The sequence below is a fragment of the Anser anser genome, assembly GCF_964211835.1.
Source record: "Anser anser genome assembly, chromosome: 26".
NCBI lineage: Eukaryota > Metazoa > Chordata > Aves > Anseriformes > Anatidae > Anser > Anser anser.
Window position 1 is genome coordinate 2,314,067 of NC_139747.1, and position 26,193 is coordinate 2,340,259.

The 26,193-nt window shown below is 69.8% G+C and overlaps 3 protein-coding genes across 5 annotated transcripts; 2 read left to right on the forward strand and 1 right to left on the reverse strand.

The window, feature by feature from the left end:
- The first annotated feature begins 1,925 nt into the window (after positions 1–1,925).
- On the forward strand, positions 1,926–20,736 carry BMP1 (bone morphogenetic protein 1). Of its 2 annotated transcripts, XM_083811613.1 has the most exons (20): positions 1,928–2,163; positions 9,461–9,574; positions 9,656–9,778; positions 9,881–9,998; positions 10,750–10,928; positions 11,043–11,148; positions 11,554–11,678; positions 13,062–13,177; positions 13,444–13,546; positions 13,982–14,098; positions 14,187–14,332; positions 14,663–14,858; positions 14,945–15,070; positions 15,168–15,328; positions 15,476–15,656; positions 18,943–19,068; positions 19,154–19,281; positions 19,365–19,578; positions 19,696–19,946; positions 20,229–20,736. In XM_083811613.1, exons 1-20 carry the CDS (start codon positions 2,025–2,027, stop codon positions 20,361–20,363), a joined length of 2,904 nt encoding a protein of 967 aa, XP_083667739.1. In that variant the 5' UTR covers positions 1,928–2,024; the 3' UTR covers positions 20,364–20,736. The 2 variants fall into 2 exon arrangements, with proteins under 2 accessions (XP_083667740.1, XP_083667739.1); XM_083811614.1 differs by lacking the exons at positions 18,943–19,068; positions 19,154–19,281; positions 19,365–19,578; positions 19,696–19,946; positions 20,229–20,736 and adding an exon at positions 18,174–18,602 and having other exon boundaries at positions 1,926–2,163.
- LOC310886638 (uncharacterized protein) lies at positions 16,436–18,148 on the forward strand (the record flags this gene model as incomplete). The annotated part of the gene is made up of 3 exons (XM_083811477.1): positions 16,436–16,469; positions 16,662–17,185; positions 17,351–18,148. The coding sequence occupies 3 exons, from the start codon at positions 16,436–16,438 to the stop codon at positions 17,843–17,845; spliced, it is 1,053 nt and encodes a 350-aa protein (XP_083667603.1). The 3' UTR covers positions 17,846–18,148.
- Positions 20,737–21,437: 701 nt separating the features above from the next.
- On the reverse strand, positions 21,438–26,160 carry PHYHIP (phytanoyl-CoA 2-hydroxylase interacting protein). 2 transcript variants are annotated; one of them, XM_083811670.1, is made up of 5 exons: positions 25,766–26,160; positions 24,470–24,653; positions 23,517–23,691; positions 23,136–23,253; positions 21,438–23,002 (listed from the first exon to the last, which is right to left on the reverse strand). In XM_083811670.1, exons 2-5 carry the CDS (start codon positions 24,632–24,634, stop codon positions 22,468–22,470), a joined length of 993 nt encoding a protein of 330 aa, XP_083667796.1. In that variant the 5' UTR covers positions 24,635–24,653; positions 25,766–26,160; the 3' UTR covers positions 21,438–22,467. The 2 variants fall into 2 exon arrangements, with proteins under 2 accessions (XP_083667796.1, XP_083667795.1); XM_083811669.1 differs by lacking the exon at positions 25,766–26,160 and having other exon boundaries at positions 24,470–25,388.
- Positions 26,161–26,193: the final 33 nt, after the last annotated feature.

Genomic DNA, 26,193 nt, shown 5'->3' on the forward strand with positions numbered 1-26,193 from the left:
GTGCGGCGGAGGTTTTGCAACGCCGGGCTGACAGGCAGAGCACATCCCTGACGGTCTGCTGCTCGGGGGGGCGGAATAATGTCTGGAGACGAGGCGCGGAGGAGATTTTTCCCCTATAGGCAGAGCCGGGTGGGAACGTCAGGCCCTGAGCGCGGGGAAGTCCCGGGAAGGAAAAGGGAAAGAGGAGCTGAGGGTTTGGGGCTGGGGATGGAGAGGAGATACCTGGTGCTGAGCAGGAATCTGGACCCCACGTCCCACACCGGGATGGGGGGACCTGAACCCAGCCGGGGGAACACGCAGCCCTGTCCGTCCCCCCCCCCCAGCTCCGTGGGGCACAGCGAGCAGGATGGCACCGCGGGGACACCGCCGCGCCCATCGCCCGCCGTGGATGCTCAGCTGGGGACCGTGGCCCCAGCCCATGGCACAGCGATGGGGCAGCACCCAAGGGGGGTCCCCCAAAGCCCCCCCCCCAGTACCCCCTGGTCGTGCCACGCAGGGCTCGGGCTGCTTTGCCCCGCGCAGCCCCCACGCACCCCCAGGTGTCCGTGGAGCTCGGGCTCGGCCCGCGGTGGCTCTGGCGGGGTTCGGTGGCCCGTGGGGACCTGGTGGTGACGGGCCCGGCGTGAAATGGCAGGGCTCTGACAGCAGGTGTCACTCACAGACCTCGGCGCACACGCGTGCACACGCGTGCACACGCGCTTGCACACGCGGCCCCATGGCCCAGCCACGGCTGCCTCTCCCCTGCCTCCCCATTTGGGCACCCCAGGGTGCTCGCCCTGCTCTTAGGGTGCTCATCCGTCATCCCTGGGGTGCTCGCCCACTCTTTGAGTGCTCATCCGTCATCATTGGGGTGCTCACCCTGCTCTTCGGGTGCTCATCCATCATCCCTGGGGTGCTCGCCCACTCTTTGAGTGCTCATCCGTCATCACTGGGGTGCTCGCCCTGCTCTTAGGGTGCTCATCCGTCGTCCCTGGGGTGCTCACCCCAATCTTTGGGTGCTCATCCATCATCCCCGGGGTGCTCGCCCACTCTTTGGGTGCTCACAGGCACCCGGGAAGGGTGCACGGGCTGCAGGAGCTGCCCTCCTCCTCCTGCGCTGGCACGGCTTGGGGGGAAGTGGGCTGTGGGGTGCAGGACAGGGGGGATATGGGGTGCGGGACCAGGGGTGCAGGGCTGGGGGGCCAGGATTGGGAGATGTAGGGCGCAGGGCTGGGGGTGCATAGCTGGGATTGGGGGGGAGGGGGTGCAAAACCAGGACCAGGGGCTACGGGGTGCAGGAGGGGGAGCAGGAGCGGGTGTTTGGGGGGCAGGAGCTGGGCTGGGGGGTGCAGGGCTGGGGCCAGAGGGTGTGGGATGGGGATGGGGGGCACAGGACGGGAGCTGGGGGGCACAGAACTGGGGCTGGGGGGCGCAGGACCAGGGCTGGGGAGCACAGAACCGGGGCGGGGGGGCGCAGAACCGGGGCTGGGGGGCGCAGGACCGGGGCTGGGGGGCGCAGGACCGGGGCTGGGGAGCACAGAACCGGGGCTGGGGAGCACAGAACCGGGGCTGGGGGGCGCAAGACCGGGGCTGGGGAGCACAGGACCGGGGCTGGGGGGCGCAGAACCGGGGCTGGGGGGCGCAAGACCGGGCTGGGGGAGCGCAAAACGGCTCCAGGGACCAGGGGCCGGGGGCTGCGGGGGGCAGGAGAGGGGGGCTGCGGGCCGGGTCCCCTCGCAGGCGGCTCAGCCCCGCCGGCCCCCCCCCGCCGCTGGCCCCGCTCCCAGCCCTGCGCCCGGCGGGGCTGCAGGGGCCGAGCTCCGCTCTTGAACCCGCCCCCGCCAGATCTCATTTCCCTAAAAAAAAAAAAAAAAAAAAAAGCGAAAAAAAAAAAAGAAAGAAAAAAAAAAAGAGGGAGCGAAGAAGGGAAGGAAAGAAGGGAAGAGAGAAGGGAATTTTTTTTTTTTTTTACAAAAAAAAAAAAAAAAAAAAAAAAAAAGCAAAGCCGCCCGCCTCTCCCCTGCCCGCCCGCTGCCCGCAGAGCCATGGCCGGGCTGCGGAGCTGCGGGCTGCTCCTCTGCCTGCTCCTGGCCCGGGCCATGCACGTCCCCGACTACTCCTACGTGCTGGAGGAGGAGGAGGAGGACGCCGAGCCCCTGGACTACAAGGACCCCTGCAAAGCCGGTAGGGCAGGGGGATGCGCGCCGGGGCGGCCGGAGGGCGCAGACAAAGGGGAGCGCGCGTGGGTGCCGCGGGAGCGTGGGTGGCACGGGGCGAGCGTGGGGTGGCCGCGGGGGAGCGTGGGTGGCCGTGGGTGGCCGTCGGTGGCCGTCGGTGGCCGTCGGTGGCCGTGGGTGGCCGTCGGTGGCCGTGGGTGGCAGCGGGCGAGCGTGCGCCCCGCGGCTTGGCGTGGGGAAACTCGGAGCCTTGGGGTTGCGCTCCGAGTGGCGAGCGGAGGGGGGAACCCGCTTGGCACCCCGTTTCCTCCGCCCGGCCCCGGCCGTGCCACCAGCTGTCATCGGCCCCCAGCAGCCCCCAGCCCACCCGAGCCCCCAGCCCCCGCCCCCCCCGGTGCCAGCGGGGCGCGGGCCGGATCCAGGCGCGGTGCTGGCGCTCGGGAAGCAGCCACGGGGAGTTTTCGGTCCCGGCCGTGCCGCCGCCGTCCCGGGACACCCGGTTCGGCCCCGGAGGTGTTTGTCCCGGGCCGGCCGCTGTCGGTCCCCCCCCCCTCCGTGGGGAGTTCGTTACCTCGGTGCTGGCTCAGGGCATTGCTGAGCTGTTATTCATCGCTTGGAAGCGGCCGGAGGCCCCAGGCTGGGCGCCATGGGGAGACGGTCCCCGGCCGCGAGAGCGAGATAAAGGGGGCGAAAGGACAGGACGGGGGGGGGGGGAAACTGAGGCACGGGAGGGGACCCCCCCCAGAGCCGAGAGCAGAGGCGAGGGTTTGCGTCTGGCGGCTCCGGGCTGCAGGATCACGTTTCTCTTTAATGGCATTGTCTGCGCTGGAAGGCGGCTGTTGCTCCAACTCCGTCTCCATGAGGGCTTTTTTTCGGGCCAAAAATCCTTCCCTTCCTGCCCTCCCGGGCTGAAACAGCTCGGCTTGCAAAACCGTCCGGGCAGAGCCGGCTGGAGCCACCGCTCCGCTCCCACCCGGCACCCGGCGGGGGCTTCACCCACCGCCCGACCCGGCCTCCCCAGGGGGGGCTCCCCGCTCCTCGCCCCACTCCCGCGCACGCCGAGCCCCCCAACCCTTCCCGCTCGTGCTCTCCCCGCCTTCCCCGCCTGCCTTTACGAGCTCCTTATGTGCCTAATTCGATTACGGTGCCTTTGCCCGGGGGGCCCTAGGGGGGGGGATCGGGCACCGCAGGGGCAGGATTTGGGGAGAATTGGGGTGGGTGCCGTGTGCCCCCCTCCCGGCATCCCCGCGGTGTTTTTCCCCCGGGGTTTTGGGCAGCGCCGGAAACAGCTGAGCGCCGAGGCCTTGTCCCGTCAGGGCTGCGGGAAGGGGAAGCACCGGGAGAGGGATTTGGGGTTTTTCTGCACGGCTTACACCAGGGGGATCCTGAGGCCGCTCATGCCCGCGGCCGCCCCCGGGGCGATGCCGCCCGCTCGGTGCCAGCGGCCGGCCCGTGCCAGCGGCGCGGCCGCTTTGTCCGTTCCTCGGGTGCCAAAACGGGACGGCAGGGAACCACAGCCCACGGCGGGGGGGATTAGCCGTGGCCCTGCTTCCCCAGCCAGCGGGATATCCGGGGTGGGGGGGTCCAATGCAGGGGTCGCATCCTGCCCGTGGTCCCAGCGGGATGCCCGGGGATGGCACCGGCATCGCTCCCGCCGGAGGAGCTGCTCCGGCTGTGTGTGCTGACCCTACAGGAGCACCAGCCAAACGCATCCAGCCCTGCTGGTCGCACTTGGCTTCTCCCCGGGGACCCCCCCCCAGCACCCACAGAGTGGGGGCAGCTTGGGGGGGACCCGGCTAACCGCAACCTACTGCCCCCACTCATTGGGGTGGGGGCTCAGGGGGACACAGACACGGCACCGCCCGCCCACAGGGTGACAGCAGAGCCCCGGGACGGGGGCATTGCGGTGCTTTTGGGGGGGGTGCACAGCACCGGGGCGGGGGTCTCGAGCCCCCCCTCGTGCTTCCCAGCCGTGCCTGGAGCGCTCTGGCTCCGTCCGCCTGGGTTTCACCTAGATTACACTTTCCAGGCGTAGTCAGCGGAGGCTACTGGTTGCAGTCACGCTTGTCAGGGTGCCCAAGAATATTTTCCAGCCGTTATATGTCACTTATTCAGGCCGGCTAAAATCCACCCGCGGAGCCGGGGCCGGCGGGAGGCCTGGGCTTTGGGGCCGGGGGCGGCGCGGAGACCTTGTAAATCTCAGCCCGGTGCCGGGCTCGGCTTTTATCCTTGTGCAGTCACCCGTTCGGCGCGGCAGCGGGGGGCCGGGGGTGTGCTGGGGCGGGGGGGGAGGTTAGGGGGCTGCAGCCCCCCCTGGGAAAGCCTCCCGCTGGTGGTTCACGTCGCGGGAGCTTCCCGAGCTGGTCCAGACTGGGGCTGGGGAGCACATGGCTGTAGGGTGGGCGAATCCCCCGTCGGGCACGTGGGGATGGCGGAGGGAGAAGCGCAGGCGGTGGCGAGCTCGGCTTCAGCTTGGGAAGGAGTTAAGGGGAGGCTGGGCTCCGTCCCGGAGGCTCTGACACGCTGGAGGTTTCATGCTTTGCGTCCTCCGCGCCGAGCCCCGGAGGAGGCTTTCTCCTCCGCTCGCTGTCACGGAAGAGGAGCGGGAGGAAAATCCTCCCCTGGAGCGATCCGAGCGTCCCTCCCGCTCCCGACCTGCCCCCGGACCTTTACGAGCTGTGTTTATTAGAGGCCAGGCTCCTCCGAGCTCGGCACGGCCGCTTGCTCCGTGCTGTGCTGGCCCCGGCAGAGCCCAGCCCCTTGGGAAAGGGGGCTGGTGGCTCGGAGACGGGTGCTGTGCCCGGGCAGGATGCGCCTTGCGCTTGCTTCTCCCCTTCCGATGGGTGCTGAGCTCAGGGATGATTCAGTGGCAGGGCATCCTGCTGGCCCTGCAGCGTCCCCACCACCCGGGGGGCTGCGGGAGGAGAAGGTCCCCCCCGGGTGCTGAGCAGCCCCAGCCCCCCCCCGTGCCTCAGTTTCCCCCCTGGCCGCAGCGGGGCCGTGCTCTGGCCGGGCTCCCGGCGTGGCTGCGAGGCTGAATTCCTGTATTGTGCCGGCCGCGCTCTAGGAAGGTGCTCTGGGAAAGCAAATATTCCTCGCCCCGCCGGCTGCTTGGCCGGGGGCACCGGGAGAGGGGCTGAGCACCACGGCCAGAGGGGAGTAAAGGGCCAGGATCCGTCCCCCTGGGGTCCCCGCAGGGCCACGGCGTGCCGGCGAGCTGCGGGATGAGGCCTCAACCCCAGCCACCGTGGCGCTGCGCTCCCAGCCGCGCTGCTGGGGATGCCCAGCACCTCTCCGCCTTTACACCCGTGCGCCCCAGCAGGATGAGACCCCCGAGGCGGGGTGGGGGGGGGGTCCCGGCCGCGTCCGAGCGCGGCACCCACTCCTCCTGCTGCGGCCCCGGCGTGTTTTGCTGCTCGCTGCGGGTGCAGCTGGGCTGGCGCGAGGCAGCGAGGGGGAGGCGCGAGGAGCATTCCTCACATATTTAACGGCTCCGCCGAGCCAGTGGGATGCTGCCCCGGTGACTCCGAGGCTTTACGACCCCGGCGGCTTGGCCCAGGCCGGGATGCACCTTTTAAACCTCTCTCCTCCATCCTGCCCCGGAGACGCCTCCATCTTGTGGCCGGGGCAGCGCGGCTCGCTCCCTGCCTCTTCGCCCGCTCCCACTTTGGTCCCTGGCTGGCCCCGGAGCGATGCTCGTGGTCCACAAGGGCTTGGAGGCGGTGGGATGGTCGGGCTGAGCCTGCTCCTTGGTCCTGAGCACGGGCTGATGCCCATCACACCAGACCCGTGGCTCTCGGTGCTCCGAGGGGAGCCCGGCCTTGTCGGACCCGCGTTGGGGCGAGGGCTCTTCCAAACCCGGCGCCGCGCACCGAGCCTGGTTTGCCCCAGACTGACCTGAAACCTGATCCCGTCCTGTTTATCTGCGCGCCCTCCCCTGCCAAGGTTTCTCCCGCCGATCTGTTTGCTTTTGCGCGCTCGCCAGGACATCGCGTTCACGCCCCGGGCTCGCGGGGCTCGTCCGCAGGTTGGGTTGTGCCTGCGAAAACCTCGGGGCTCGTCCCGAAACCTCGGCGATGCCAGCCCTTCGTCGGAGGGCCCCGTTCCCGGGGGGACCCCTTCCTTCTCCTCGCTTTGAATACGAAGGATGCTGAGCGCCCGCATCCCTGGCGAGCCGTGGGGAGGGGACGGGGGGACCCTCGGGGACGGCCACGGAGCCGTGCGCACGGCGAGGATCGTGCCTGCAGCATCGGGACGGGGTGCTGGGGGGGCTGGCCCGGGTCCGAACGTCAAACTTTGTTTGTCTTGATCGTCCCTGGGCTTACGTCACCGTTGCAAGAACCCGAAAACAAACACACAGCGTAAAAAAATAGTCAAACAAGAGGGGCTGAGTTATCTCCCGGCGAGAGGGCGCAGGATCCGGCCCCGCCGGGGTGTGCGGGAGGCTGAAATAGGCAGATTTGGGGCATTTTTGGGGTGCTGGCTGTGGCACGGGGGGGAACGCCACCTTCTCGGCTTCCCCAGCAATACCATGGGGGGTGTGGGGTGAGTGTGGGGTGGCTGATGGGGACACCGAGGCTCAGGGCTGGGGTAGGGATGCTGGGGACACGGTGGCACCTTGCAGGTGGCATTGGGGTGCCGGGGAGCTCGGCGGGAGCCTCGCTGGCAGGTCCCAACGGGTTGGGGAGCAGGAGGGACGTGCAGGGCCGGCCCCTTCCCTGCTCCCACCCCCTTCCTCTGCAGCTGCTGGGGACAAGGATGGGGACATCACGCCCCGAGCGTCCCCACGGCCGGTGCATGGCCTTGGAGCCACCGCCTCTCCGGGTCTCCGTGCTCCCACTGCGCCGGTGCCATGCTGGCACCGTGTCCGCCCCGCTGGCACCGCCGTGGCTCAGACCTTGCCCCGAATTTTGCAACCTGGGGCGGCCCCTGCGGCACGGCCACGGCCTCCCAGGCTGGGGACAGCACTGGGGACACCGGGCTGTCCCCAAACCCTCGGGGAGCCGAGCGGCACCGCGCCACGGCGGGGCGAGGGTGCGAGGGCGCGGGGTGCGGGCGCAGGGGGTGCCCCGGCGCCGTGCTGCAGCTCCGATTTCCCCCGCTCCTACGTGAGCTCCGCCGAGCTTTGGCAGCTCCTCGCCGCCCGCGGCGCTGGGCTGGGGCCGGGCTGACTCAGGGACCTCTCCTGCCCCGTCAGCCCCGGCACGGCGCCTTCGCCCCCGCATTTTTTTTGGGGGAGCAGCCGCGGAGAGGAGCAAGTCGCAGCAGCGGCCCCTCGGAGGGGTTAACTGGGAATTCTGGCACGGGGAGCCCCCGCGGCGGAGGGGCCACTGGGGACGGGGGCGCCTTCGGGACGGCCCCTGGGGAGCTCTGGGCTCAGCCCGGCGGGGAGGAAGCGCCCAAACCCCAAACCAACGTGGACGTTTCTAAAAGCAATGCTTTGGGCTGGCCCTAACGTGGCCTTAAAGGGATCGCGGCCGGGCCACCTCCGCTCCTCCAGCCCGGGGCGGGGACGGCCCCGAGTGGGAAGCCGCTTTTCCCAGCCAGGAGGGGAATTTTGGGGGATTTTTCCGGTGGCCGTGGCACGGCCCCAAGCTCTGGCTGGGTCCAGCAAGAAGCCGGGCTGCCTCGCACCGGCTCGGAGAGCAGCCCCACGTCCCCGCGCTCGCCTGCCCGGCTCTCTCACGTATCCCAAATCCCTCACATATGGTTTCTATATCACTTGGCTCTGCCGGCGCTTGCTCCGCCGTAAGCGAGCTTAATTTCCCTTGTCTTTCCATGCGCCTCTTGGCACGGGCTGCTCGTCCCTCGCGCGCCCCGGGGCCTCCCCGCTCCGCCCGCTCGGACACGGCCCCCCCCCGGCCCCGGATCCGCACTGGGGCTCTCCGGGAGATCGGTGTCTGGCAAAGCACCGGGGGGTTCGCCGTGCCACGGCCCTGCTCTGCCCCTGGGCAAGGGGTTCCTTCTGTTGGGATGCGCCTACCGGCTGACCGGGGCTGGGAACAGACCCGAAATGTGGCCCTTTCACCCCAAAGCGCTCCGTGCCGTCTCCAGCGAGGGGTTTGGGCCCAGGGTTGGGCAGGGTCGGGGTGTCTGGGCTCATCCTCTCGCCTCCCCGTGCCGGTGGCCGTTGCTTCAGACCTCTCCGGGCTCTCCTAATTGTCCCGCCTCGCTTTTGCAATTAGTGGCTCTTTTGGGATCCACTTGTTAATTGCTCGGAGCGTGAACTTGGCACCGCTCCCCACCGGCCCTTGAGCCGCTCCAGCACCCGATCCCACCCCCTTTGCTCCCATTCCCCTGCCCGCAACCCCTTCCCCGGGGGGGCTGCCGAGGGCAGGGGGTGCCCAGAGCCACCCGTGTGCCCCCGGTGCGGCACGGACCCGGCGAGAAGCCCGTCTCCACCCGCATCCAGAGCCTCCGTGCCGGTGCTGGCAGGGCGCGCGGCATGACCTCAGCCAGCCCTCGCGCCCGGGCCGTGGCGTTTCCGCAAAAGCCGGGTCCCCGGGGGCGCGGCGCCGGCCAAGTGCCGATGCCGGGGGCCGCATCCTGCCGCGTTGACTCACGGCGAGGCCGCGGCGCGCGGGAGGGCCTGGTGGGAGCGGGGATGGAGGAAGAGGAGGAGGAGGAGGAAGGGCTGCGTCCTCCAGGCGGTGCTCCCCGAAGCGCCGGCGCGGGCAGAGCTCTGCGCCCGCGGATGCCGGGGAGGCGCTGGAAGGACGCGTGGCCCCGGCAGATGGACGGACAGACGGACGCCTCTCGGGCAGCTCCGCTCCTGCCGGCGCTGGGTGCAGCGGGGGCTCGCCCCGTGCCAGAGCACGGCCGGGCCAGATGGTTGCACCGGGCCGTGGCAGATGCCCCGGAGGTCGTCCCGGCATCCCAGGGCTGTCGCAGCTCGCCGGGGCTCCCGAAGGCAGCCTGGGGTTGGAGCCGTTCTGCAAGGCAGAAAAAAATAATAATAGAAACCCTAAAAAGTCAGGGCCTGGGCTTTATGGGAACCAGATGTCGGCGTGGGGCTGGCTCCAGCTGCTGGGAGCGCCGGCACCGTGGGGAGCAGGGGAGCCCGGCCGGCACCACGCTTGCTTTGCAGTTAAAGGAGAAGGGAGAGCTGGGAGGGAGGAGGAGGAAGGGCCGGCCTTCCTCACCAGGGGCACACGGGGAGAGGCTGGGCGCAGGGGAACCCAACCAGGGTGGCGTCTGGGGCCAAGGCAAGCCGAGCTCCCCAAGCAGCGGGGACGCAGGCTCGGTGAAGAGGGGGCTCCCCCCTCGTGCCCCCTAACCCCGTGTCCCCCCCCCGCCCTGTGCAGCCGCCTTCCTGGGAGACATCGCCCTGGACGAGGAGGACCTGCGGCTCTTCCAGGTGGAGCGGGTGGTGGACCTGGCACACCGCACCATCACCCGCCTGCCCACCAACTCCTCAGGTACCCCCGCAGCCCCTCGCGGCCCCGTTCCCCGGGGGGGACCACCCGTGCTCACCCCCCCACCCCCCCCCATCCCCGCAGGCAGCCCCCAGGCGCGGAGACGGGGCCGGCAGCGGGCACGGAGCCGCCGCGCCGCCACCTCCCGCCCCGAGCGAGTGTGGCCGGACGGGGTCATCCCCTACGTGATCAGCGGCAACTTCAGCGGTGAGTGCTGGTGCTGGGGTGCCGGGGGGGGGGTCCCAGCGTGCCTCAGTTTCCCCCCCGCTGATGGCCAACCCCCCCAAATCCCTGCCGGCCCTCCCGCAGGCAGCCAGCGAGCCATCTTCCGGCAGGCCATGCGGCACTGGGAGAAGCACACCTGCGTCACCTTCCTGGAGCGCAACGACGAGGACAGCTACATCGTCTTCACCTACCGGCCCTGCGGGTGAGCGGCGGGGGTCCCGGCACCCAATCCTGCACCCGCTCGGGGTCCTCAACCCAAGCCCATCCCCGTGAGCGCCGGCGCCGGGGGGTCCCTTGGGTGGGAACGAGGCGGCACCGGGGCGAGCACCCCGTGCGCATGGTCCTGCAGTGCGAAAGGGGACTCGTGCAGCGCTAATTAAGGTGCCCGGCTAATGAGCTGCAGCACCCAGCTGCCCACGCAGCCCTTTGCCTGGGTGGCCGTGGCCCCCTGGAGGCTCCCGGGATGGGGCTGAGGTCCGTGGCGCTGCCCCAGCCAAAGGAAACAGGGGTTTGGAAGAGAGCGGCGTCTTCACGCGGCACGGCACGGCCGCAGCCAAGCAGATGGTGCCGAGGAGGAGGCTTCCCCGTGCGGCAGGCTGCGGATTTCGGCCGGGGGTGATGGTTTTCCGCCCCCCCAGGGCACAACCCCTGAGCCTGGTGTGGTAGATGGGGTTGGATGTGCCGAGATGCTGGGCTGGAGCCCACCAGGAGGCAGCCAGGGTGCCATGCCGTGCCGTGCCGTGCCGGTCTCCAGGCAGAGCTGAGGTTTTGAGGCAGCTCTGGAGCTCCGACGTGGGCAGGAGGAGGCTGAAGCTCCCGCGGAGGCTGCGGGGATGCTTTCCAGATGCTCCGTGCCCAGCAGGACCAGGGGAAGCTGAGGCACCCACGTCCTTACCTGGGGAGGCACCGGGCTGCGTGGGGCTCACCCAGGGCCCCCCTGTTTTCCCCGCCAGGTGCTGCTCCTACGTGGGCCGCAGAGGCGGGGGGCCGCAGGCCATCTCCATTGGCAAAAACTGCGACAAATTCGGCATCGTGGTGCACGAGCTGGGCCACGTCATCGGCTTCTGGCACGAGCACACGCGCCCCGACCGGGACGACCACGTCTCCATCGTCCGGGAGAACATCCAGCCAGGTAGGGAGCGGCCTTCCTCCTCCTCCTCCTCCTCCCCCTCTTCCTCCCCAGGGGGGCACGGACAAAGCGGGGGGGGCGCCCCTCACCGCGGCCCCGTCCCGCCTGCCCCCGCAGGGCAGGAGTACAACTTCTTGAAGATGGAGCCGGAGGAGGTGGAGTCGCTGGGCGAGACGTACGATTTCGACAGCATCATGCACTACGCCAGGAACACCTTCTCCAGGTGCGTGGGGCCCGGGGTTCTTCGCCCCTACGCAGGGCACGGTGGCACCGGGACCCTGTCCCGAGCGATTTGGGGATCCCTCCGACCTGTGCCAGCACCTCGCTGCCCCCCTGCACCTCCTCATTTCGCCCCTGCTGCCTGCAGCCCCGCGGCGCCGTCCGGCTAGCACCAGCACGCTCCGTCCCATCTGTTAGGCAGCTCCAGCTCCCTCGGGACAGGGACGGTGCCTTCCCCACGGGGCCACATCCTGCGCCCTGCGGTGCACGGCCCCGCTGACTCACCCCCCCCCACACCTCGGCAGGCTTTAATTACCCCAGGCTGTTTTTAGCATCCCTGCCCCGGGGCGGCCGGAGCGGCCCCGGTGCTTTCCAGCCGCTGCTCAGCCTCTCCCTGCTCTCTCCCCAGGGGCATTTTCCTCGACACCATCCTGCCCAAGTATGACGTGAACGGGGTCCGGCCCGCCATCGGCCAGCGCACACGGCTGAGCAAAGGAGACATCGCCCAGGCCCGCAAGCTGTACCGCTGCCCCGGTGAGCGCCCCAGGGGGCCGGGGTGGGCTTCAGCGGGGTGGGAGCGCGTGGGTGAGCGTGCACGGGGCTGTGTCAGCTTGGGGGTGGCTCTGCTTTCACCCCAAGCCTCGATGAAGCAAGGCTCGCTGGCAGAAAAACGCTCTCTGGGGTCGTCTTTCCCCATCTACAAGGAGCGTGCAAAAATTGTTCGCTGTCCGCGGTGGTTTTGTGGGGTGTGCGTAAGCAGGGGGAAAACGCGGGATGCAACGAGCCCCAGGGCTCTGCACGTGTGGGCACACCTCTTTCTGCCCACTCCTCTGAGAGCATCCCCCAGGAAAGGAGCATCCCAAAAGAGAAGAGCATCCCAAAAGAGCAGAGCATTCCCCGAAATCCAAGCATCCCCCGAGATCAGAGCATCCCCCAAGAGCATCCCCCAAAATCAGAGCATCCCCCAAGAGCAAAGCATCCCCTGAAATCAGAGCATCCCCTGAAATCAGAGCATCCCCCGAGGAACAGAGCATCCCCCGAGGAACAGAGCATCCCCGAAATCAGAGCATCCCCCAAAACCAGAGCATCCCTGCTCCCCGCACCTCTCGCTGCAGGCTCCCCGCGGGTCCCCCAGCTCCGGGGGCTGCAACATCTGCGAGGAGTTTGGCGCCCTGCTTAATTCCAGCGACTAATTAGCAGCCTGGAAGAGGGACGCCTTTGTGAGAGGCCCCGGCAGCCAGCCCTGCTGCGGGAGCTCCTGCTCGGGGGCTGCAGGAAGAAACGGGGCTGCGAGCGCCTTGCTCCAGCCGAGCAGGAAAAGTGATTAGTTTTTTTTTTTGGGGGAAAAAAAAAAAAAAAAGCTAAAAAAGCACCTCTGCAGCCCTGCTTTCCCTTCCCTTTGTTTCCACTGCAAAGCGAGGAGGGGAAAAAAGGCAGCGAGCCCGGGTTTCGAGCCTCTTTTTCTGTACGTTTCACCTTTAATCTCACACCCCCGGTGCCCCCCCCCGAGCCCCGATGTGATGGGGGGGGGTCTGGCTTGGCCCCGCGACAGCGCGAGGCGGCCGCGGCACCATGTGGCTTCCAGATGGCAGCGCTGGGCCGGGTCCAGCCGCGCAAACCTGCTCCGAGCCCAGGCTGCGAGCCGGGCCCCCGCGGCGTGGCAGGGCGTGGGGGGGGCCCCCGGGATGGTTCCCGGGGGGCCGTGGTTTGTGCCGGGGTGCCGGGAGCGTCGCCAGCCACCGCCGGGACCTCCTGCGCCCTTCGGGGCCGCGGCGACGTGGCGGTTTTGCGGGGTGGGAATTGGGGGTGGGGGGGCGGAAAGGACGGAGGGGTTGGTCCCGTGGGTGCCCGTCACGGCGCTGGGGGGGCTCCCCTGGCCCGAGCTGGGGTCTGATCCCCGCCTCCCCCTTCTCGCAGCCTGCGGGGAGACGCTCCAGGACAGCCAGGGCAACTTCTCCTCGCCCCAGTTCCCCAACGGATACTCGGCCCACATGCACTGCGTCTGGAGGATCTCCGTCACCCCCGGAGAGAAGGTACCGGCACGGCCCCGAGGGCACCCCCAGCCCCACCCCCAGCCTCCCTACCCCATCTTCTCTCCCCCCCCAGCTCCCAAATTTGGGGTCCCCCCACCTCGGTGTGCCCCGCACCAGCATCCCCAGAAGGATGCTCGCGGGGAGGTCCCGGTGCCACCAGCACCGCCGGCACCCGGAGCTGCCGTCCGGCAGCAAGGAGACCCCCGCGGGGCACGGGGTGGGGGGCTCACGCCACGCTTTCCTCCCCCCCACCCCCCCAACCTTAGATCATCCTGAACTTCACCACCCTGGACCTCTACCGAAGCCGGCTGTGCTGGTACGACTACGTGGAGGTGAGAGACGGGTTCTGGAGAAAGGCCACGCTGCGAGGTAACCGGGGCGAGGGGCTCCCCCTGCCCGTACCCCCTGCCCGGCCGCCACGTGCCACTGCCCCCGGGGGGGTGGGTTGGGGGGGGAAAGCTGGCCCCGGGGGAGGTTATTGCGGCAAATCGGGGCGTTTGGGCTCCCGGCTCGTTAGCATACGCTAATTAAACCAGCGTGGATGATCTGGCTGGCCGGCACACCCCGTCACGCGAGGCAGCGCCCTGCCAGTAGCTGGACGTTCCCAAGCCCCAATGTCGGCGTCCCGCTCCCCCGGGAAACAACCCATTTCCGTGAAACACCCCAAAAAGCATCGGAGAGGGTGGGGAAGAAGCAGTTCTTTTGGGGGGGGGGACCGTTCCCCCCCCGAAGCAGCCCTGGGCCCCCCGGGTGTGCCGGCGGAGGGCGCGCGGCCGCGGCAGCCCAGCACGCCTTCGTCCCCAGGCAGGTTCTGCGGGAACAAGCTGCCCGAGCCCATCGTCTCCACCGACAGCCGCCTCTGGGTCGAGTTCCGCAGCAGCAGCAACTGGGTGGGCAAAGGCTTTTTCGCCGTCTACGAAGGTACGGGAGGGGGTTTCGGGGTCCCCCCGGGGCTGCCGCGGGGCGCGGGAGCTCATGGCGGGGGGGGGGGCCGCGCCTGCCCTTGCAGCCATCTGCGGGGGGGACGTGAAGAAGGACAACGGGCACATCCAGTCCCCCAACTACCCCGACGACTACCGGCCCAGCAAGGTGTGCGTCTGGAAGATCACCGTCTCCGAGGGCTTCCACGTGGGCCTCACCTTCCAGTCCTTCGAGGTGGGTGCGCGAAGCCCCCGGGAAGGGGAAATTCCCCCCCCCCCCGGGAGCGCCTCGATGCAGTGCGTGGGGCAGCCTCTGAGCTGCCGCGGGGGTGTTCCTGCCCCCGCTGGGTACCCAAAGCCCTGTGTGGCCCCTCTGGGTACCCAAATCCTCGCCTGGCCTTGCCGTGCCTCGGTTTCCCCAAGTGGGGGAGACTTTGCTGGCAGCGCGCGGGTTCGGGGACAGGGTGGGAGGAACTTACAGGACACTGGGGGGAGGCAGGGCTTGGGGACGCGGTGGTCGGGGGCAGCGTCCCCGAAAACTAACGCCCCCGTGGGCCCCCCCCAGATCGAGCGGCACGACAGCTGCGCCTACGACTACCTGGAGATCCGGGACGGCAGCAGCGAGGCCAGCAGCCTCATCGGCCGCTACTGCGGCTACGACAAGCCGGACGACATCAAGAGCACCTCCAACAAGCTCTGGATGAAGTTCGTCTCCGACGGCTCCATCAACAAAGCCGGCTTCGCCGTCAATTTCTTCAAAGGTAGGCGGCGAGCCGAAGGTGGGGGGGGGGACCGGGGTGGGGGTCGTCAGCCTTGCCCACCCGCTCAGCCCCCGCCCCGTGCCCAGAGGTGGACGAGTGCTCGCGGCCGAACAACGGCGGGTGCGAGCAGCGCTGCGTCAACACCCTGGGCAGCTACAAGTGCGCCTGCGACCCCGGCTACGAGCTGGCCTCCGACAAGCGCCGCTGCGAGGGTGAGTGCCCCCTCCCAGTGCCCCCCCCCCCCCCAGCGCCTCCCAGTGCCTCCCAGTACCCGTGCCGGGGATGTGACCCGCGCCTCCCGCCCTGCAGCCGCCTGCGGAGGGTTCCTCACCAAGCTCAACGGCTCCATCACCAGCCCCGGGTGGCCCAAGGAGTACCCCCCCAACAAGAACTGCATCTGGCAGCTGGTGGCCCCCACCCAGTACCGCATCTCCCTGCAGTTCGACTTCTTCGAGACCGAGGGCAATGACGTGAGCGAGCCTTGGGGGGGTCACCCTCCGCCCGCTGCTGCGCCCCCCCGCCCCCCCCCGCCCCAGCCTGGTGGCCGAGGAGGGTGGGTGGGTGGCACGGCCACGCCGCCAGCCCCGTGCCCCCCCCCCGCTTCCCCCCCTCCGTAGGTCTGCAAATACGACTTCGTGGAGGTGCGCAGCGGGCTGACGGCCGACTCCAAGCTGCACGGCAAGTTCTGCGGCGCCGAGAAGCCGGACGTCATCACCTCCCAGTACAACAACATGAGGATCGAGTTCAAGTCCGACAACACCGTCTCCAAGAAGGGCTTCAAAGCCCATTTCTTCTCAGGTAGAGCCCCCTGCGCTCCCCGGCCCAGCCGCGTCCCCCCCTTGCGCCCCCCCCGCATCGCCGCTATCGCCCGCCCGCGGGGTGCAGTCCCCGCTCCATCCAGCCCGGGGAGGTGCTGAGGCTGTGCCCCGCGGGGGTGCAATTCCCTGGGGGAGTCCCCGCGGCCTCCAGCTGGCTCGCACGGAGCTCACAGCCAGGCTCACGACATGTTTTGCTGTCCCTCGAGCTTCCCCCCCTTTCTCGGGTACCCTCGAGGTCCCCAAAAACCGGAGGCTGCTGGGCTCCAGCTGCAGCAGCAGAGGCCGGGGACAAGCTCAGCCTTTTTTTTTGGGGAGCACCAGCACCCCGGGCCGGGCACTGCACCCCGGGGGCTACGTTGCTGCACGTCCCCCGCTACGCTGCACGGCCGCGGGCTTGCTCCGCTTCTGCCGCCCCTGCGCCGCCAGCACCCGGCCGCGCTCCTCTCCCCGGCGCTGGCTGCTCAGCTCCTCTCCCCAGGGTGCTCAGCAGAGCCTTTGCGGCCGGCGTCCCGCTGCCACGGCGTCTCAGGTGTCCTCCTGAAAACCATTACCTGCTTATTCCTGTCTGTTCTGTGTTCCTCTCTCCTCTCCCGGGGGCCAACCCCGCCTGGATATAGTGGTCCCCAGTGCCAGGTCTTGGGGAGGGAGGGACGGGGACACGGAGCAAACGGCGTCACCAAAGCCTCACCCTCCCCCGGGCTGGGGGCTTCCGCGGGACCCTCGGGCAAGAGAGGGTCCCCCCGCGGCACGGCACCCTGGATGTCACCACCGAGGGCACCGCCTGGACTGAGCCGTGCGCTCGAGACAGGAGCCTTGCACCTCCTGCCGCTTTTTGGCCCCCGCCGAGGCCGTTTGGAGGGGCAGCGCGGACGCTCGGCCGCAGGAGCTCGGGGCGTCACGGCGGTGGCTGCTCCCCGAGGCAGCCCGGAGAGACCGGCGGGCCGGGGGGCCGGTGTCTTTGCTTTATTTTGTAATTAAAACCAAGGCGAGCGAGGTAGCGCAGCCTTCGGGAGCCGCCGCCCTCCAGCAAAGAGAGACCTCGGGAAAGCCCAGCAGCCGAGCGGCACCGCGGGGCAGCCGGGTGAGTCCCCCCCTCTCCGCGCTTCGGGCTCCTTCCCTCTCCCGGGGGGGGTCCCCCCCCACCTTCCCCGACCTCCTGCCGGGACTCGTGGCGCTTCCCCGGGGCTTGTCCCGTCCCACGGAGGCTGCTCCCGTCCCCTGCCACAGCCGTGCCACCGAACCCTCCTTCTCCACCCCAGGTCTCGGGCTTTCCCGGCGGTAGGACCGTGCTGCAGGCCCCCCCCCCGGGGTCGCTCGCGGCTCCTGGGCTCAGCATCCCTGCTGCGGCTCCTTTTTAGCCGCAGGGGGGGTGGGGGGGGGTCCCTGCCCTCCTTCCCCGCTGCTCCGGCCACCCCGAGCCCCTCGGGGCCACCCACGGGCAGCGCTCGGCTGGTGCATTACAGAAGCGTTCGCCGGGGGGGGGGTCCGCCGCCGCGCTGCCGGCACCAGGTAGGTCCCCGGCCCCGCCGCGCGCCGAGGCGGGGGGCTTTCGGTGCACGGGGTGGCGGTGGCGGGGCAGGTGGAGGAGCCGCTGGAATAAAGGACCGCCGAGGACTCCGAGCCGGGGGGCTTCTTCCCTCTGCCGACTCTCTCGCTCTTGTCTCGCCCGCCCAGGCTCCCTCCGTCCTTCCTGCAGGGCAGTGCCGCGCGCGCTCCCCCCTTTTGCTGGAGCTGCTCTCGTCCCGCCCGGCCCACCAGAAGCCCCTTCCCACCCCCAAAAAACGGGTCTATTCCGCCTCGCTTCCTCACCCAGACCCGGGAGACGGCAGGTTCCGGCCTCGTCTCGAGAGGCGTCACCGCAGGGCTCGGGGCACGTGCACGGCTCCCGACGGGTGGGGGGCCAGCCTGGGGCAGGACCCCCCCCTCTGCCTCCGCCACCGGCTCCGGGAGGGATGCGCCCCCCCCGGCATCGCCGTCACCCCTGGGGAGCTGGGCGAGCTCGGCACGGGGCTCGGGTGGCCGGCACCGGCTTTGCCCCACGGGCGAGGAGGGGGCTATGGCACCCGACCCCCCCCCCCCGGCCAGACCCCAAATCCGGCTGCCGTGGTGCTGGGCAAGCTGTGGGACGGTGAACGAGCCCTCGGGCGGGTGGTGGCCACTCGGAGGTAAGTACGGCCAGCCCGGGGAGCCGCCTTGCCGCAGGTGAAAACCCAAACCCTCCCCGGCTTCCCACGCACCCCCCGAGCCCGCGAGCAGCGAGGAAGCCAACCAAAGCCCATCCTCATCCTCTTCCTCCTCCTCCTCCTCCTCCTCCTCCTCCCCGCAGCCCCTGGGTGCACGAGGGGCTCGTGGGTCCCCCCGCCGGTGTCCCCCCGCCCCCCCAACCCCGCCTGCCTGCTTGCCCGGCTGGCCGCTCCGCATGCCCCGCCGTGCCCGCCGTGCCCCCCCAGCGCCCGCGCTCCCCCCGTCGCATCCCCCTCCCCGTGTCTCGTTGCAGAGAAGAAGCAGCAGCTGCAGCCCCCGAAATCCCGCCTGCCCGGCCTGAAGTTTCGCCTCCAGAAGCGGCCGCGGGGCCCCTCCTGAGCCGCGCCGTCCTCGCCACCTTTCTCAGGAACGCCGCGGCCCCCGGGCACCGTGCGGGAGCACGGCGGGGGCCGAGCCGAGCCCCCCGCCCGCGGGCCGGCCCCGGCAGCCCCTTGTGCTTGACAGAACTGGTTGTTGGCCTTATTTTTATTATTTTTTTGGGTTTTAAGCCCCCCCCACCCCCCCCGACGTACCTCCCCGCCGCCCCGTTCCCGTTGTTTTTCGCCTCCTCCGGTTTGTCGCCGACCAGCTGACCTTGTTTTTTCCCCCGTTTTTATCGTGTCTGTGACATTTCCTGTCGATGAGTAAAGAGGGACTCCCGCGTCCTGGTCTTTCTTGTGCATCTTTGGTTGTCACTGTGTGTTTTTCTGCCTCCCCGTCTGTACCGTAAGCAGGTAATGGTGGTGCCCGTGCGTGAGCCCGGGAGAGGAGGACCCCCCCCCTCTCTTACACCCGCTGGAAGGGACGCGGCCGATCTGCTTGCTGCTGCCTTGCTTGGCTGCCCGCAGCCCCCCCCCACCCGGCCGGGCTTGCTGGAGGGCAGCGACATTTCGGGGCTCACCGGTGCTTCGGGCACGGCCACGCGGCACGGGGACCCACCCCCCCCCCTCCCTGCCTTTGCCGGGCTGCCCCCCCGCGTCGGCCGCCCCGCTCAGCCCGGTGCCTCTCTGCTCTCCCCGCAGACAAGGACGAGTGCTCCAAGAACAACGGCGGCTGCCAGCACGAGTGCCTCAACTCCTTCGGCAGCTACGAGTGCCAGTGCCGCAGCGGCTTCGTGCTGCACGACAACAAGCACGACTGCAAGGAAGGTGGGTTTGTGCCCCCCCCCTTCTCCGTGCGCCCCCCATCCCCCGGGCACGGCACCGGGGCCCTGAGCCCCCGCTCTCCCCGCAGCCGGCTGCGACCACAAGGTGACGTCCACCTCGGGGACCATCACCAGCCCCAACTGGCCCGATAAGTACCCCAGCAAGAAGGAGTGCACGTGGGCCATCAGCACCACGGCCGGCCACCGGGTCAAGCTGGTAGGGGCCACGGGAAGCGGCCGGCACCGCGCGGCACCGGGGCCGTGCCGCGCGCCGCCCCGCTGAGCCGCCCCGTGCCGCAGACCTTCACCGAGCTGGACATCGAGGCGCAGCAGGAGTGCACCTACGACCACCTGGAGATCTACAACGGCAAGGACGCCAAAGCGCCGGTGCTGGGCCGGTTCTGCGGGGCCAAGGAGCCCGAGCCCATCGTCTCCTCGGGCAACAAGATGTTCCTCAAGTTCGTCTCCGACAACTCGGTCCAGAAGAAGGGCTTCGAGGCCACGCACTCCACCGGTACCGGCCGCGGGGTTGGGGAAGCGTTCCCGGTTTTGGGGAGCTTTGGTGTGTGTGGGGGGTGCCGTGCGGGGCCGGGGGCCCTCCTAACCCCCCCGCTGTTGGCTTCTCCCCAAGTGTGCGGGGGCCAGATGCGTGCCGAGGTGAAGACCAAGGACTTGTATTCGCACGCGCAGTTCGGGGACAACAACTACCCGGGCGGCTCGGACTGCGAGTGGGTGATCATGGCCGAGGAGGGCTACGGCGTGGAGCTCATCTTCCAGACCTTTGAGATCGAGGAGGAGGCCGACTGCGGCTACGACTACATGGAGCTCTTCGACGGCTACGACGGGACGGCCCCGCGCCTCGGCCGCTTCTGCGGGTCCGGGGTGAGCTCGGGGAGCTGGGCGGGGGAAACGTGAGCGATGGGTGGTGCTGAGCCAAGGCAGAGCGGTGCAAAGCAGTCCCTGGCCAGCTCGGCTCTGCACCAGCGTGCTCCGTTGGGGGGCTTTGGGGTTTTAAACAAGTTTCAACCCCCCCCCCTCACCCCGTGCATGGCGCAGCACTGTCGGGGAGGGGTCATTGCAATGCTTTTGCACCTCCCGGTCACGAATCCCAGCGCATCCCGGGGATGCTCGTGGTGCTGAGCGCTCCTCTCCCCCTCCCGGCAGCCCCCGGAGGAGGTCTACTCGGCCGGAGACTCGGTGATGATCCGCTTCCACTCGGACGACACCATCAACAAGAAGGGTTTCCACCTTCGCTACACCAGCACCAAGTTCCAGGACACGCTGCACACGAGGAAATGAGAGCCGGCGGCCCCGGCCCCGCGCGGGCAGGGCAGGAGGAGGAGGAGGAGGAGGAGGAGGAGGAGGGCAGGGAGGAAGGAAGGGGCAGCGCCGCCACGCACAGACTGCACGGAGGAGCACACAGGCAACCTCAGCACTCAGACACGCGCGCACGGGGCGCCGGGGCTCGGGCGCCCGCGGGCACAAGGGCAAGGGGGGGGTCCCCTGTGCCGGTGGCCGTCCCCTGGCGCCGGGCGGCCGAGCGGGAGCCGTTGCCCTCCCTCGCCCCGGCCGCAGCTCTCTGAATGTACAAACCAGTAACCGGGAAGAGCCCGACACGCAGAAGGTGCTGTCTCTCTCTTGTAACGATGAAATAAATACTCTTGTACGTGGACGGGGACAGCCCCAGCCTCTTTGCTCGGGGTGGCTCTGACCGCAGCCTCGCCCCGACGACAGCGGCGCTCGCGGCGGGGCATCCCCGGTCCTCCCAGTTCTCCCAGCTGGACTTTTCCGGGGTGCTGGCTGCTGGAAGAAGCCAACCCGCGCGCCGTGGCCGGACCCTGTGCTGCGTGGCCATCTGCGGGGGCCATCTGCCGGATCCGGCCGCAGCGGGTGCCGCCGGTGCTGGCAGCTCCAGCGCCCAGCCTGGGCGCACCCGGCAGCGCGCCCACGGCCCGGCGAAGCCCCGGCTCCTTCTGCGGGGAGGACGGGGCCACGAGGAGCCCCCCCCCCGTACCCGTACCAGATGGCTGGCGGGGGCGGCGCGGCCCCCGCGCCCGCCTCGCGCTCCCTCGTGCCTCGGCGCTGCGGCTCGGGGAAGGCAAGCGGAAAGCGCGCCCCATCGTCATGTGCTCGCTGCAGGGGGGGGTGGCGGCAGCAGGGGCTGCGAACCTCGGCTTGTCGGCAGGTGACGGGCACGAGGGTGCCCGGTCCTTGGAGGTTTTGGTGAGGGGAGCGCCCCGAGCTGCTGAGCCCCAGGGGAGCGGGACGCCGTCCCCGCGTGCCACCCCGTCCCCGCCATCCCCGTCCCTCCCGGGGCCCTGCAAACCTTCCTCCTCCCCTTCCCGTGGGCACAGACAGGCGAGACACGGCCCGTGGCGACCGCACACAGTTTATTGATACACCGCCAGCACAGCACAGGGTTGCTCGGGGACGGGGGACGGGGGGGGGGACGGGGGTTGTTCTCTTCTACCGTTACAGCGTGCATCGGGTACACAGAGACCGGGGAGCGGGCCGGCACGCGAGCGCCATGCTGCCGACGGCTCATGCTTTGGGGGGGGGGGGCAGTGGGGAGATGGGGGGGGGCGCACGGATTTCCCCCCTCCCCCGAGCACCGGCACCCCGGCTCCTCCGGCTGCCTCCCGGGCCGCGGGGCCGGGGTTTCGGGCGGCAGAGCGAGGGCTGGAGCACAGAGCGAACACGGCACAGCGCTGCACGACACCACTGCGGACGGGCGGACCATGGCTGCACCCCCCCCTCCACCCCGAGCCCCCCCGAGCGCCCCCTGCCCTGGCAGATTTAGCGGGGGCCCGCGGGCACGCATGCGTCTCCGCTTCTCCGGCTGCGGGGCGAAGGCGGCTGGAGAGTCCCCGGGGCGCTCAGCACCCCACGGGGGAGCTCAGCCGGGTCCGGGGGTCCGGGCGAGGGGTCAGGGTCCCTTGTGCTTTTGTCGGGAGCAAGGAGCAGTTCCAATCCGGGGGTGCTTGGAGCCTTGGTGCCGGAGCTGCCGCCCTCCCCGGCAGGGTGGCAGCGTGGGGCTGGGCTGGGCAGGGCCCCCCCCCGGGGCGGGAGGCAGGGCCGGGGCTCCCCAGGAGCTGCGGCGTGGGCTGGGGAGCGAGCCCCGGAGCCGGGGGGGGCGGCGGGTGCAAGGCGAGGGGCTCCCCCGGCGGAGGGCAGAGCTCGTGCCAGCGAGGACGAGGATGGTCGGCCAGTCCGGGAGACGAAGGCTCCCTCCCTCGGGGCTCGGCTGAGGGGTCCCTCCCCGAAAAGGTGGGGGTGCCGACGGGTTCCCCCCCAGCAGCTCCATCCAGCCCCGTCCTCCTCCCAGCAGCGTCCTTCGCGGAAGCACCCGGGGGTGGGCGCCGTGCTCCCCGCGCCCCCCCCCAGCCCTGCCCGCGGCCGGCCCTTAGCGCCCCACGCTGATGTTGCACGTCTTGCAGCTGGGGTCCTTTTTGGCGTTGGCGGTGGAGAGGCTCATGAGCTGGTGGCCGCTGATCTCCCCCAGCACGCCGAGGCTGAGGTCCACGGGCTCGGTGTATATGACCTCCAGGATGCTGTCCTGGGCGTGACGGTACACCAGCTCGCCGTCCTCCGCGCAGCACGTCAGGAACTTGTTGGAGGAAATGTCCAGCTGGGGCAGGCGCTCCCGGCAGAAGAGGTCCCCCGAGGAGCCCTTGGGCGCCAGGACCAGGACGACGTAGTGGTAGGCGGTGTACATGCAGTAGAAGTCCGCGAAGTAGAGGTTGGTGTTGGGGTTGAAGAGGCGCTGAGCCGGGATCTGGAAGCGGTAGCGGCCGTAGGGCGAGTCCTGGGGGGGCTGCCCGGTGTTGAACTCGGTGTTGCAGCTGAAGAAGATGCCGTGCAGCATGCCGCTGGTGGGCGAGCCGTGGCTGCCGCTGTTGTCCTTCAGCGACGGCTTCATCACGTTCCCGCAGTGCATCCTGCGGGGGGGGGGGGTGGGGGGGGGGGGACACGCACACACACACACAGGCAGGGTCAGGGGACAACGGCCCCGGGCTGGGGGGGGCGGGGGGGGGTCCCCGAGGTGCCGGGCAGGGTGTGCGGGGGGGGTACCTGACGTGCTGGAAGTACTCCTTGTGCTGGTTGCGGTAGAAGACGGAGAAGCGCAGCATGCGGCCGGCGATCAGCTCGGCTTTCTCCTGCAGCTGGGCCAGGTGCTCCTTGGCGTAATCTGGCATCGGGGAAGGGGGGGGACGGAGAGGGGACGAAGGGCATCAAGGAATAGCACCCCCCCCCCCCAACCTGTGTCCATCCCCCCTCTCTCTGCGCCCTCCTCTCTCTGCGCCCGTCCCTGCTCGCAGCTCGCGCTTCCCACGCCGGCAGCCTCCCACTCGCCAGCTGCCGCTCCGACCGGCCCGGCTTGTGCGAGCTCGCGGCTTCGCCCCCGTCCTCCTCCCCGGCCCCCCCAGCCCCCAAAGTGCCCCCCGTGCTCACCCCCGGTGCAGAACTCCACCGTCTCGCTCCAGCCGGACACCAGGTACTCGCCGTCGCTCTGCTTGACGGCCGTCTGCACCGCCACGCTGTACTCGGTGCGGGGGCTCAGGAACCAGTGCCCCCGCACCGTCATGGGCAGCGGCACCGCCTTGGCCACCAGCTTGGTGGGGACGTCCTGCGCCGAGGGGACAGACGTCACCCGGCTGGCCCCGCGCCCCCCCCCAACCCGTAAATGGGGGGGGGCCGAGGGGGTTGGCGTCCCCGCACAATGTCCCCGATGCGGCTGCAGGGGACGCGGCACCGCGCTCCCCAGCCGGCTGCTCGCCCCGGCAGCCCTGCTTCCGCCGCGTCTCCCGCTGACCCCCGCGTCCCCCTCCCCGTATGCACGGCGAGAGCCCCCCCCCGACCCTCCGGGGGTCTCAGGGACCCCCCCCCGCCGGCGGGCGGCTGGCTGTGTCGAGAGGCCGGCGAGCAGCACCGCAGTGCAGAGCTGTTTCTGTGGCAACGGCAGATGCCGAAGTCGGGAGACACGGGAGGGGAAAAAAATAAAAAAAAAAAAAAAATTAAAAAAAAAAAAAAAGCTTATTATCGGGGAGGAGGAAAAAAAAATGATGTTAAACATTAAATAGCGTCACCGTGGCAACCGTGCTGCTAAAAGCGTCCTGGATTAGTGACTCGGAGCCGGAGGGAGGAGGAGCGCGGGCGGTTTGCGCCTCGTCTCCTCCGCGGGGGCTCGGCGGGGACGGTGGGACCCTGGTCCCGGTCCCGGTCCCCTCCGCATCCCCGCGGGCAGCAGCAGCGGGGCCGTGTCCCAAACAACTGGGTTTTGACCCCAAACCATCACGGGAGCGGGATTTAACGCGGTTCTCCCCCCCCAGAAAAAACCCTCCCGTGGGTGGAGGAAGAGCAGGGTCCCGGCGCCCCGCAGCCCCCCCATCCCCGCCCCGGCTCACCCGGTGCTTGAACTTGTTGGAATTCTTGTTCTCCTTCTTATTGAGGTCGATGAAGTAGTGGGTGACCCTCTCCAGGTCCCCCTTGTCCATGGCCCAGGAGATGCGGAAGGAGTCGCAGGTGATGTTGTTGATCTCGATGTTTTTCGGGGTGGACAGCAGCTCCATGGCCGGAGGGGCTGAGCTCCTGCGGGCACGGCGCGGGGGTGCTGAGCGCGGCGGGGGCGGCCGCCGGCACCGGGGCCCCGCGCCGGCGGCGGTGGCACAGATGGCACCGGGGAGGGAAGGGGGGCCGGCAGCCAGGAATAGGCAGCGCGGGCAGGAGCAGGCAGCGGGGAGCCGGGAACAAGCCCGGTCGGGAACGGCGAGGCGAGAGCCCCGGCCGCTCCCCGGGACGCCGCGGGGCGCGGGGGCCCCGGCCGAACGCCAGCGGGTGGTTCTGGGTTTGCTCAACACCGGGGTGGGGAAAGAAAAACAAGGGGAGAGGAGGGAGGGAGTGCTGGGAGCAGGGATAATTGCACGCAAGCGGCTGGCACCGGAAAAGCTGGATCCGCCTTTGCCCTTGCCCGCGGCGGCTCCGTGCCTCAGTTTCCCCGCAGCGGGATGGGGTTCGCCCCAAACCCCCCCCACACACCCGGCGCAGACCCCGGGCTCTCCGCCGGGCACCTTTGGAGATGCATCAGCGCCGCCGTCCCCGGAGCGCTGGGGGGGCCACAGCCCCCGTGCCACCCAAAATCCCCCCCGGGGGACACGGCGCCGTCCCCGTTTCGGGGGAGGACAGGGGGCTGCGCCCTGGGGTGGGTGCCGATGGTGGGGGCACGTGCCGCCAGCCCCCACGCGCACACCGCCGCATCTCGCCCACGCGCGAGCTCGCAAACAGCCCCGAGATCCCCCCCACACACACCCCCCACGCCCCCTCCCCAGCTCGGCACCCACGTGCGGGGGCACCCACGGCCACCCACGTCCACGCCCCCCCCCACCCTTTTGCACGCGCACCTCCGCGCGCTCGCACGCTTGCCCCCGCATCCCTGCGGCGAGCGGTGCCACGGGCACCGTGCCGCCCCCCCGGCCGCCCCCGCCATCCCCGCGGGACCCCCGTGGGATCCCCCCCAGCCCTCCCCGTGGAGCCGAAGGTCATCGCCGGGGCCGGACGGGGGGACAAATGCCCACCACCTGCTGGGGGGGGACGACGCGTTGGCTGGTGCCAACCGGGAGCCCTGCGGCCGTGCCGCGCTGCCCGCGCGTCGCCGCGTCCTCGTGTCCCCGGGATGCTGGAGCTCGAAGGAGAGAGGCCCTTACCTGGCCGTGCCGGGGGGGCTGTGGGGTGCCGGGGGGGGGTCCGGGGGGGGGTTGTTCCGTAGGATGCCCCGCTAAGGGCTCGGAGGGGAGCGGGAGCGCGCTGCCCGCTGCCGCCCTGCTGCCTCCGGCTGCTGCGCCTGCCGCCGCTCGGATCCTCCCAGCCGGCTCGGAAATAGCAAACACCCTACGGAGGGAGGGGGAGAAAAAAAAAAAAAAAAAAAGGAGAGAAATGGGAAAAAAAAAATAAAAAATAAATCATAAGCGGCGTGGAGGAGAAGGGGGGGGAAAAACCCCGCTCTGCCAATGGGGCCGCGAAGCGTCAGGCGCCGAGCCCCCCGCGCACACGCGCGTGTGCCCACGTCCAGGCGGGGGGGGGGGTGTGTGTGTGCACGGCCACACGCGTGTGCATGGCCGCGGGGGGTGTGTGC